Source organism: Parasteatoda tepidariorum, chromosome 6 (assembly GCF_043381705.1).
Source record: "Parasteatoda tepidariorum isolate YZ-2023 chromosome 6, CAS_Ptep_4.0, whole genome shotgun sequence".
Lineage (NCBI taxonomy): Eukaryota > Metazoa > Arthropoda > Arachnida > Araneae > Theridiidae > Parasteatoda > Parasteatoda tepidariorum.
Genome location: NC_092209.1, coordinates 55020694 through 55033630, shown reverse-complemented (window position 1 = coordinate 55033630; position 12937 = coordinate 55020694). Strand labels below are relative to the sequence as shown.

Below are 12937 nucleotides of genomic sequence, written 5' to 3'. Positions count from 1 at the left end.
AATTTTAATTAAATTGTAAAATCCTTACTTTAATATTTAAAACTTTGATTTCAAAGAATTTTAAACCAGTCTATATTAACCAAACTTCTGCATATTATTTTTTTGAAAAAGATTTCCACGTAAAATGTTCGAATTTTTACCGTTACACTAAAAAGTTAATGACTACAACTCTGACCAGAAGTCATGGTTGGCAAAACCTTTTTTTTACTCCAAAATTGTTCACATTTGATTTGAATTAGATGTTTTTTTAAAACAAAATTTATTGAATTTTTTAAAATTTACCATTCAAAGCATCTGATAAAAGATGTAAATAATACTATTGTTTAATAGAAATAGAACTAAAATAGTTGATATTTCATACTAAAATAGATCAAATTATTATATTATTACAAACTAATCACTGAGTTTAAAAAAATCACAATTATATTTTTCAGGCTCAACCTGGTAATGACTGTTAAAAATCGGGATTTCTGTCAGTTTACCTATTGAAAAATAATTAGTTTAGATAAGAAAACATAACTGATAAACACGTCTTTCTAGTCTGAGGAAGTCTTGATGCACTCTATCTACGTATTCAATAAGCACTGAATGTTAATTAGCAAAAAAGTAAATGGGTGTACTTGAAATATGCTTTTAACCAGAAAATTATTTTAAATATATTAAATAAAAAACTACTATTTAAAAGCTTCATATCACACTTATTCACGTATAGTCTATTTTGAAACATAATAATTTGCATGCATATCAACAGCGACTTCCTTAATAAGCTTACATTATCAATTAAATTAGACTTTTCGAAATTCCTACTTTAAAGAATTTATTTATTAATTATACTTCAGTGAAATATTTGAAACTTATATTAATAATTTTTTTCTAAATTAATTCATAATTAATGTTACAAAAACTGTGTTCGTTTCTATTTAATTTATTTTATATTATTTAATTTTATATTATTATTTTATACTATTTAATTTTCTTTTATATTTATTTTTCTATTTAATTTATCATGTATTTAAAGAAAAACATTTAAGTTGAATTTTTTCATTCATTTCTTTTTTTCGTTTGAAATGGTTTATAACTAATTCTTTCTGTTTTGTTTTCTGTAACTTTGTAGCAAAAATTTGATTTTCAATATATGTAGAAAACTAATTTTAAGATGCTTAGAATAAAACATTTACTACAAAGTTACAAAGAAGAACGAATTAAAAATAATTTCAAGCGAGAGAAAAAAATTAAAATAGACAAAATAATTAGACTTTATATTAATGTTTTCCTTAAAAGCATCGTAAATTAAATGTAAGGTTTACATTTAAAATAGAAAAATATACACATTAAAGTACATATTTAGATAAATATTTAAGCATCAATTTTCTTAGGCATAGCTATACATCCCAGGATAAGTAAACAAAATCGTTAAAAAAAATCTTTCTTAAGGCTGTTAAATCTAACTAATTAACTTCAATAAATTAGACAAAGATTTATGTAAATATTAATATATTAAAATATTTAAGCTAATGATTATACTCTCATAAAATCTATGCATTTTACCCTAAAATTATCATTAAATGAAAATGTTGAAAAGATTTTTAAAGTGATAAGTAGTAAGTTGTATGAGAAGACCTCTTCTTATTAAAAAAAAATCAGAAGGAAAGTATATATAAATTAATGGCATAAATATTGTCCTATACTAAATTAGTGAGAAAAATTGTGAAATTAAAATATCTATAAACATATGTGGGAAAAAATAATAAAAGAAAAAAAAGAGTAAGTTTTTAAAGCAGAGAATAGTTCGATTAATGCTTAAATAAAGCATTTTTAAATGTATTTTAATCTAATTGTAAATCTAATCCTGATTGAAATATCTCAAATTTAATAACTTGACATAATATATTTTGATACATTTCTCCGCCAAATAGAAGCCGGTTGCCAAAATAGTGCTTGACTTTTATAAATTGCACCCTTCGCATGTCAATGAGCAGAGAGACCTACATAGAAGCATAACCAACTAGAAGCGCAATCAGCATACTGTTAGGGGTGGGGGTCATAATTTAGGCAATTACTGAGCGCAGTTCACCACTGCCCAGTTTATATATATATAAATATATATATATATACTACTTAGTTCTTATAATTTCTTCAATATAGGAAACTGGATATAAACTTTTATGTTTTTCTTTTAAACAAATCTTTGGAAGAATAAATGTTTTCTAAACTCAAGTTTTATTTTTTAAAAAAAATCATATTTTTTCAATTTGAAAAATTTTATTTTTTTCATTAAAAGAACGCACAAGTTTGTTTAATCGGTAAAATAGAAACAACTTATGTTCAAATTTGTTCGATACATTTCCTTAACTCTTATAAAGAATTAGTTCAATTTTTTGGAAGGAAATTGTAAGGAGGTGGTCGGTGATTAGCTAACTTTTTTTTAATTTCATTCAGCAGTCAAATTATTTTTTGATGTTTCTTTTATCTCTCTTTCCTTAAAATCGATCAGACAGATTAACATAATAATTTCATTTCTTACAAATATGTGATTCCTAAAGTGTGCAAAATTTGAAAATAAGTTTTGACAAAGATTCTAAAAATATATATTAAGAGCGATGATTACCAAATACCCTTTATAATAGTTGCAATGCTAGGAGTAGAGAAATTTTAAAAATTTAAAACAAAGAGACTTTTTTTAATGTAGATCTCAAACGTTTAATAAAAGAAAACTGCAAAAAATTATTAATTTTTCAAATTAAAACTAATTTTTTTTAAAGTTTTTAATATTTTACTCTATAAAAGGGGAAATTGTTCATAAAAATCGAAATTGTTGATTTCAAATATTTTTTTTTCCAAAGCCCACCTGGGTAGACAATCCGTCAATTCAGGCGTATTAGGGCAAATTTGTTGGCCACTCTTTCAGGGGCACGATATTAGGTGGGCCAACGTTGCTCCCACAATAAGGACAGAGAATGAAAGAACATCTATGCCTTGTCCGGGATTCGAACACGGAACCTTTCTTTTGCAAGGCCAGTTCCCTGACCCTTACAAAGTCCGGTCGGCTCGATTTCAAACATACTTTGTATAAATTGCCAACAAAAACTGATTTTCTCTTTTGTTTCAGGTACATACATAGACAAAAATATAGTTCCTGGTTTCCAATACAAGGTGAGAAAAAACTCAACAAAAGAGTACCTTTTTCACGGACAAGGCCTAACCCTTGAAAGCATTGGTTTAGGCTACGGCAAGAGATTGACCTTCAGCGGCAACAATTTGAACAACAATAAAAACTATTTCTGGTCAGACAGCCATCCTCAAGGCTTCGGACTTACATTCCAGACTGTCACACCGAACTCTGTTTTCAGAATCCTTGACCTCATATCAAACAACGACATTGGCAGAATTATAGTGAACAATCCAGCTCGATCTGAGGACATTGAAATAGCCACAGATGTAAAAGATTCTGGATTGGTAGAGAAAATTGCTAATGTCCATTTTAGCGGGGATGCTGTTCTCAGCATTGCCAGCAATAAACAAAAAACTTTTTATGAAGATATTGACGTTCATGGCACCGCAGTGATTCAACGTGCTGATAAAGGATCGAAAGCAATAATCAAAGAAATAAAGTTGGAAAACTTTATTGTTGACAATTGCTTACTGGTACCCGAGGAATAATTTTCCACTAGATATTTTATGGCATTTAGTTTGAAATCTGATAAACAAAACTAATGAATTTGATTTTGAATGTTAAGGATAAAATAATAAGACATTATTACGGAAGAAAAATGCATTTTTATTTATATCATCTAAAGGTAAATTTTGTACTCAACATAAAAAAAAAAAAATCTCACAAGTCCTTTAATTTTTTTAGTAGTTCCAACTCCTGTAAAAAAATAGCTTTGGAAAGAGAGAGCACACAAATTTGTGTTTTAGAAAAGATTGTTTCATCACATGCCTTTTTTCTATCATTACATAAAGAAATTGTAGTTTACATGAATGTTTAATAAGTCCATAATCATAGATTGTTTTATCACATGCCTTTTCTCTATCATTACATAAATAAATTGTACTTTATATGAATGTTTTATAAGTTCATAATCATATACGCATTGTAAATACCATCTGTGATTTGAATAAAAATATCAATTTAAAGCATTGTGCTTAGTTTCAAAACTAGAGTTGTTTTCATAAAATATCTAACTATATTATGTTGATCAAAAGAAATATAATAAATACAATAATCAGTCGTTGAATGAAAAAAAAAATATTGAATGCATTTGCTTAGATGTCTTAAATTCTTTCATTTTTACTTGAACATTAAGACTGCTAATTACTTTCAGTAGAAAAGCTTTAAATTTTAGTAAATATTTTATTTAATACTTTTTGAGAAAGTTAAAACATGCTGAATTTATTCATGCTAATATTCTTATTTACACAAATTCTTATAGCTAAAGAGAATTATGCACTACTGCAAAAAAATTTTTGACTTTTCTGGCATATCATATAGAATGACTCCATTCTTTTTGTAAACTTTTAACAAAACAATAAATAATACACCATAATGAGTATTATTCTTACTTAAAATTTCATAAACCCTTACTTTTATGAGAAGTTGATTACAACAGTGGTAGATCAATTTCATATTTTCAAACACTAAGTCAAAACGTAGATATTTTGTAAGAACTTTTGTTGTTCATCTTCGCAAAATTTTTAAAACAATAATCTGGTTACTGCTGATATGTGGATGTTTGTAGAATACTTTATAAAAATGGTTACAATAATGTTTAGTGATAAGTCATGATAGGCCTTTCCTAAGTGAAAAGCAAATAATTATACCAATTGAAATTTGTACTAGATGATTCTTAACATTGCACTGTAGTTACAGCTATTGGCGACTGTTTGGGATTCATCCTTTATGATAATCTGTAGGCAATACTTACGGAGGTGCTCCCTACACTACCGCAATCAGGGTCTGATTATAGCCTAGACACAATAGGCATGGGCCTGGGACCCACAATTTCTGAGGGGCCTCAAAAACTAGTAAAAAGTCTAATGAAAGGTGGGCTAGCGTTATGCTGGTGTAAGTACTAAATCAAAAATAATTACTGCTTATAAAAAAAAATTATTCAGCTACTCACTGATTTCAATTGTTTGTGGCCACCAAACTATTTTTATTTTAATATAACATTGTTTTGTTGTTTTATATTTTGCTTTAATTTATAGGTACGTAAACTTTATCTTAGAAAAAATAATCTTCAATTGTCTGTTTTCAAAATTTCTCAGAATGTCTCTCTTGAATCATGCAGTTCAACAGATTATTTTTTATTGTTAGGACTACTCTTCAGTAACTTAATTTCAAAATATTTTGTAAGGGGCCCGGAAAATTTGGTGGGCTTAGGGCATGAATCTGTCTTGACCGGTCCCTGACCACAATTCAGATCAGAGGACAGATGGTCATTGCCAAGACTCTGCACCAAACTCCCCAACAGAACATGGTCTTTTCCAGTTTTAAAACTTATATGGACATTATATTAGAGTTGCTGCAAAATATTAAGATACAATTAGAAACTGTGCAGTCTGGTCAAACACAAAAATTTTAGCAACGTGCGGGAATTAAACCTGGACCAGAGTCCATGATGGGAAAAGACTAAGCTCGCTATGCCAACTGAGTGTCTGTACTAAATGAAAATGCTAAGTTGTTACACAGGGTAGGAAACATGAAGTACTTGAAAAAGTTCATTGCATGAGAAACTTTTGATAGCAATTAGTGATAAATTCACGTGGTTCAAAGGCTAAGGCTTAAAGAAATTAATGTAATTTACCCTGAAACAACTAGTATTTTTTTTTTTCATTAACTATACTATTGTAAGTTATTATTAAAATTATTTTCCCAGAACAAAGAGAAAAAATGGCACAAAAATAACCAATATGTAATGATTTTATTTTACAATAATTTTAACCCTTTTTCTCAACTGTACAATATATATTTTTTTTAAAAAACAAAAAAAGAGTGCATTTAAATTCATAAAAAACAACAGCAAAGCTACACACAGTAAAATTTTTTCAGATAACTGAAAATCTTGTCAGAGACATTACAAGAAAGATAGAACAATATAAACTAGTATAAAAAAAACATGGCAAGACAAACATGGCTGGAAGTTTTAAAGCAAATGCTGGTTCAACTTGATTTCTAGAAAATGCTAATATTTGATCAAAAATGGGAGTTATAAAATTCATTTCAAGTTCAGTATACTGTCGAATAATGAGGGAATTGCTTGAAAGGATGACACTTAAAACATGGATTATTCAAAATCATTAATTTTGCAGTAGAAAAAGTTACACTAGAAAGAATATTGCTTTTTCTGAATTATTATTAATTGATTATAAATTTTAAAACATATATCATTATTGATAAAGCTTGAAAGAAGAAGAAAAACATTTTTATTAAAAAATTTGTTTTCAAGTCAAACACTTTTTGATTTTGGCTGTAATAACGTTTTGAATAATTTATTACAGGATTCTCAGTATTTAAAACAAATTAATATTTTTAGTTTTTACTTAATCAAAAACGTAAATCATCCAAGTTCAAGGTGAAGGTATTCCTTGTATAACGTGAAACGCCATCATGCTTTGCCTAAACTTGTTTTCTGCTGATAAGTTTTTTTTCCACCTCCCAGCAAGATATATTTTTTATACAAGCCATGTCAAACTCAAACTATCTGTTCACATAATTAGAAGTATACTGTAATATTGGAGCATACTGTATAATTGAAAGTATACTGTAATAAGAAATAAATTATGATGCATAATAGCTAAATCTTCTAGATTTTTTAATATGAAGTAAAATTGGTTGAAGGAACATAAATTTGTAAGAAAAATTATACTTTCACACAAATGAAGAACAGTTTAATCATCTCTAAGCAATTGAGAAGGCATAAATTAAATCTTGACACATTCATAAAAAATGAAAATGAGATGTTGAATGAAATGTTTTGTCATGAAACATTTTCAAGAAAAACATTCTATAGAAAACCTTTTTTATGCATATCATTTACACTGTTATTCATTTAAATGTAATAGTTTTAATACTTGGTGAGTTGTTCAATTTTAACATTAGGGTGCATCATTAAAAAAAGAAATTTCGGAAATTAAAATTTTTTTGTAGCTATACCTAAAAATTTTTTGTTACAAACCATTTTAGGAGACCTCAATTTTTTTTTTTCTTTTCTCAATTTGGCCAAAAATATTTTAGGTAAATATGTGACCACAGAGAAATTTATTTTTTATTAATTTTGAGTTCAGAAAATTTTTTGTGACATATTTTATTTGAAATTTGCTGGTGTAAACTTAGTATAACTTGATATTTATCACCTCGGTTAATTAGAATAGCTCAAAATTTATAACATGCATAAGTATAATTAGAAAACTAAATTTAATTTTTGATAAAGGATAACAGAAATGTGTATTTAAGCAACAAATAATAATCTGGTATTTTGGAAAACTTTTAAAAAATGGCAAAAACAATAATTTGCCAGAACTTATACAAAATTTGCTCCAAAAGGAAAAAAAATGGAAGCTACAAGATAGAATATTATGGAAGCAACAATAACATGGAAGCAAATCACAGCTAAAATCTATTGAACACTGATCCCCAAAAAATTTTATCACAGGTGTCTACTCTTGCTTTGAGATATTATTTTATATATAGATCAAAATTTTGATGCCTTGCTATAAAGAGTGCAACAATGGTTTAATAATAATAATAATAAAACACTTCAAAAGTATAAAAAGAGAATATTGTGCTTCTGTATGTGCTTGTTTGTTGTAACATAAGACTAGTTGTCATACATGACAATGTAACAAAAAGCAACAAAATTGCTTTGGAACAAAAAATAATAGCAAAAATGTTGTACTGCATAACTGAAAAGCACAAATGCTTAGTATCTAGGTTAATTAAATTCAAAAAAATAAATACATATATATATATGCATTTCAAATCAATGAATGAAAAATTCTTGTAGAGTTGTAAATAGCCACAATTATAGCAATAATGTGACTACTCGTACCTCTTTCACAGATTGAATTTAGGCAGGCCACATACTGAGGAGGCAAACGGTAATTAAGAGACACAGGAGAGGAAAATTTCCATACTTTTGTATTAGCATGCACACACCACCTCTTTGCACCCAAATGAAAAACTATAAGTATTCACCACCTGTATGCCTCTTTCTTATCGTTTGCGTTCTGCGAGTAAAAGTCACATAAACCTGTCTTATCCACATAGAATACTAATTTGTTTTTAGTTGTGTGTAAAATACAATGTTTGAAAAAACGGGGGGAAATAAGCCCTTTACATTATAGGGTTCACATACAATTTCAGAAAATAATCATAGTTTTCAAGAGCTATCCAAAAAGTTTTCAACATTCTTTTGTAAGACACTGCAGTTTTGTATAATATTTTTTTATCATAAAACTCTCTTTTTTTAATTCAATATGCAAGTATAAAAAACAATATGAAGCTAAAGTTGCAACATTTCATACAAGCCTTATGTTCGATTAATGGATTTTAATTGACAATAAATAATTTTAACCAATATTAGACTAACTTTGTTAATTTTATTAACTACTTAGTACTAACTAATTCTAAGGTTGGTGATTTTTCAGATTATAACAAAAAAAATTTAATTAAAAAAAATAAAATTTTTTGTTTTAAAATAAATTTTTTTTAAATATATTTTTTGATATTTCCAAGACCCATGGAAATTCTAACCTTTCATGTAATATAAAATAAACCTTTATTGTTGAAGTTCACAGATAAAACTTTATCAATAATTTATGTGATTTTATTTAACAATAATCTGTGAAAGGGGTTAGTATCTAACACCACATTATTGCTATGTTCAAAACTATAAATGTGCACTTTTTAGCAACTAGTATATGTATCAGTAAAGTTGAAATTAAGGCTATTTAAATAAGTAATATTATTAGGATCATTAAGTAGTATTAAAAAAAAATCAATAATAAATAATTTTAACAAGCCTAATACTTATGACAATCAAGAATTATAGCAGAAGAACACCAATTAACACAAAGTAAATTGTATGAAGCAATAAACATTAATTTTAGTTATTATAAGCTGGTCTATTATTTTCAGGTAATATAGAACAAAATAAATAACTGTATTATTTGCATTTCTTCACACAAAAAAATACAGTAAATCTGATAAAGTAAGGCATTAATAAATAATAAATTGCACACTTGTTTATAAATAATCTACATAATACTCTCAATTTCTCTCATATTTCAAAATTCACAAATAGTAATTCACATTTAATCCTTACAACGGCTCAAATTGCGCTTAACACATATATTGCGCTGTCAAAAAAAGTAAATTATGTTTCATCCAATGATAATTGATTATTTTATTATGAGGTCTTACAATGAAAACAGTTGCATCAAAGATGTATGGTTATTGATAAGAGAAACATAGCTTCACAAAAGTTATTACTTTTATTTACCTTTTTTTATAAAGAGAATTGAATTTTAATTAAAAAATTTAAATTGCAAAATAAAAATGAACAATCTTTTTTTAATGTGAAAGATATTTTAGTACAAAAAATAATTCCAATCCTGCAAGAAAGTAGTATATAAATATAAAATATCAGAGCAAATTTAAAAATTTGTAAATCTTACAAATAACCATATTCTTTTAATTAATTAATTTTTAATTGAAACAATTTTTGTTCTTTGTTTTCTACAAATAGTATTGAATACTAATTGGATAATGATTCGTAATAAAATTTATTATTACTATAATCTTTGTAGAAACAGCTCCTGTTTTAACAATTTGTAAAACATTATTTCCGTAGAAAAATGCATTTGAAAATCACTGCGCTTTTATTTCAAATTTATTAATGAAAACTCGTAAGTCGAAGTAAAAAAAAAAGTTTTTAGGAAGAATAAAACTACATCATGGTACAGTCATATAGTTATTTATACATATATATATATACCAGAGCTCAAAAAACAGTCCGTCCTCGGCGGTCAAAAATTCCCCGCGGACAAAGAATTTCTCGAATTCAAAGTCCGCAAGGACGGCCATTTTCCTGTTAATGTTCGTGATACATTTTCGATTTTTGTTATCTTACAAGAGTCTAGCAGCTCACTTCTAAAATGACCCTCAAATCTAGAAATCCCGTTAATTCTTTTATTACTGTATAACGTAATCCTAGTAACTACTAATTCATTGTGTAATTTATATAAATGTTTGTAATAAATAAGAGAAAATTTTATTTTTATTTATTTAGAAGCTACGGGTTAGTTTTAAAGAAGGACGGGTACATTGTTGGACAAGCCGTTCTCAGGGACGGGGGCAAAATTTCTGAGTTTTTTCGAGCCCTGACATATACATATATAGATAGTGGTTATCTGTGTAAATATTATATAACCAATTTTCTGTTGTTAATTTTGTTCCTTAAAAATAAAAACCTTTAATTGACAATAAATTTAAATAATACTAAATTTCAAGCACACATCAGGTTCAGCAAAAACAGTCAGTTGTAGAAAAAGTGCTACCGATTGGAGTGACACAAGCATGGCACCCAGAGCAGACCAGGGCCATCAGAGTAGAGCATACTGCGGTATGCTGTTTAATCAGACTTTATAGCACTATGATATAGGACCAATTTTCTGGCCCATTCAATGAATGTGATGTAATAAGTATTAGTAGTATTAATAATAGTATAATTTATAGTATAAAGTATGAAATAGGTATTTTTAATAGTAAGTATTTATCACATACTATTTTAACTTAACTTTTAATTGCTTAAGGGTCACTTACGTAAATCTTAAAAAATAGTTGTTAGAAGTGGGGGTTTCACACATATATGTGAGACATATTTTTTAAGCTGTTTTATTATCTTGGACCTAAGAAGTTTCAGTTACTTTAGATCCACTGCGTTAAAAAGCATATTTTTTAAAGGGTACTTTAATGAACCTAAACCAATATACTTCCTCTTTACACTTTTTTTCACTTGTTTTTTTTTTCTCCTTAAAAGTAACTCAAATGCTAAACAATGTTGAGTTTTTGGTCAATTTGACCAGATTATTTGGTGTAATTTTATTAATAAACTTAATTTACTTTAGTAGTTCTGGAAAATAAAGTTAACAAAGTTCAATGAAAAAATTAAAATTGTAGATTCTGATTAAATCAAAAAAGTCATGCAGATTTTTTTTCCAAAAGATTTGAAGGTGTACGGTCAAGGACTAAACTATTTCACTATAAAATATGTTTTCAGAAATACAACAAACTTATAACATTTTGAGAAGGAAAAAAAAATTATTTAATAAAAAGTTGATGAACCTTTTATTATAATGTTATCACAGTTTTCAAATTTGATCCACAAACTGCTGATGCTGTAACATTTTCCTTAAACTTATTAATTCAACATACTTCTTAATCTGATGATTGTTAAAATTTAGAGGTTAAAATGCCAAATTATAGTTTAGAAATTATAGTTAGAACAGTTTAAAAATAAAAATAATTTTAGAGGTTAGAGAAAAAAGAATCTACTAGGTAAATGTGATATATTGTACACCACTAGCACTAAACAAACAACAACAAAAATTATCATTCCACATTTAGTATTTTTTTAAATTTAAGCAAAAACAAATTATCCTTTTCAAACAGATTTCATATATTTCTGAATAAGACATCAATGAAAGGATTTACAAAATAAGGACTTATTATTTACAAAGGATATTAGATATGAATATCTTGAAGTAAAGCAAATCTGTTTATGGAACCAGCCACGATTTACTATGGAGGAAGATAAATGCGAATTGGTGTGCAATTTCAAAAAGCTACACACAGATCTTTTATAATCCTATGCTTGTTAAATACTCATTTACACTGTGTTAAGTCATCTTATAACAGAAAACACTTAGTTCATAGGCACTCAGATGTGCATAAAATTCAACCATGACAACAATTATAATTGTCACCTTTAAATTTGTAAAAAGTGAGTCATTATGTTCAATATAATTAGCAAACAAAAAGTATAAGTTATTTGGGTGCAGCCATAACACCTTCTTCTTCTTTAGCATTATCACCGTTATCTGGATTTTCCTAAAAACAAAAAAGTTAATACAATGTTATTTATTTAGTTAAAAAAAAAGGGAAGAAATTAGTACAGTAGAATCCGTTTTAACGATTTAATAAGAAAAATAAACCCTTTTGTTTCGTACACTGTTATAAATACTGAGATTTTTCTGAACTTTTAATGAGGGGTTCAGTTTTTGCGTAATTGTAAAAATACATTCCTAATTTTAAAAATTAGCAAAAATCGGGTCTTGTTTTTAAAATTTTTCAAAAAAAAAAAGGAAACCATTGGTTTGTCTAGACAGTTTGTGAAATATTTACTTATAAATTTCATGAATCTAAAACACAGAAATTGAATTCTTTTGTTTAGGGTCGTGTTTTTGTAAATATTTAAAAATAAGTTCTGCAAAAAAAAAAATTTATAAAAAATTATTTAAAACCACGCCTTTTAAAGTTATAGATCTGAAATTACAAACTAATGATGATGTCCACTTCATTTTTAACTGAAGAATTTGGTAAAAAATGATAAAATAAAATATTTTGTATAGAGTCTGTGATGCCAGAATTGGCATACACATATTTATTTTCTATCTTTTAAAATTATCTTTCATTACTTAAGCTGATTTTTATTAATAGAATTACATTTAAAATAAATCACAAACTTAATCTTTTTAAAACAAACATAAAATATTTATTTCTTCTCTTCCAGATCAATGTAACGGATACTTTCTTTTTATTTCATTATTATGCAGACATATAAATTCACTGTCGCCTCTAATCGAAAACAAAAATCTATTTATAACTTTTTATTCTAATTTTCCAACGGCTAAATGTTTCGGTTGCATGGTTATA

General features: G+C 26.8%; 2 protein-coding genes across 5 annotated transcripts in view; one reads left to right on the top strand and one right to left on the bottom strand.

Annotated features, from left to right (window-relative positions):
* Window positions 1-4137, top strand: part of LOC107436365 (uncharacterized) — an 8382-nt gene extending 4245 nt beyond the window's left edge. Inside the window, exon 3 of the mRNA XM_016048056.3 lies at window positions 3110-4137. Coding sequence (XP_015903542.1) covers window positions 3110-3660 — 551 coding nt within the window. The 3' untranslated portion in view covers window positions 3661-4137. The remainder of the gene's footprint in view (window positions 1-3109) is intronic.
* Window positions 4138-11554: 7417 nt separating this feature from the next.
* LOC107436366 (Golgi integral membrane protein 4) overlaps window positions 11555-12937 on the bottom strand; it is a 27910-nt gene continuing 26527 nt past the window's right edge. For all 4 annotated transcript variants that reach the window (XM_016048057.3, XM_071182395.1, XM_016048058.3 and 1 more), the window contains exon 12: window positions 11555-12112. In XM_016048057.3, coding sequence (XP_015903543.1) covers window positions 12050-12112 — 63 coding nt within the window. In that variant the 3' untranslated portion in view covers window positions 11555-12049. The remainder of the gene's footprint in view (window positions 12113-12937) is intronic.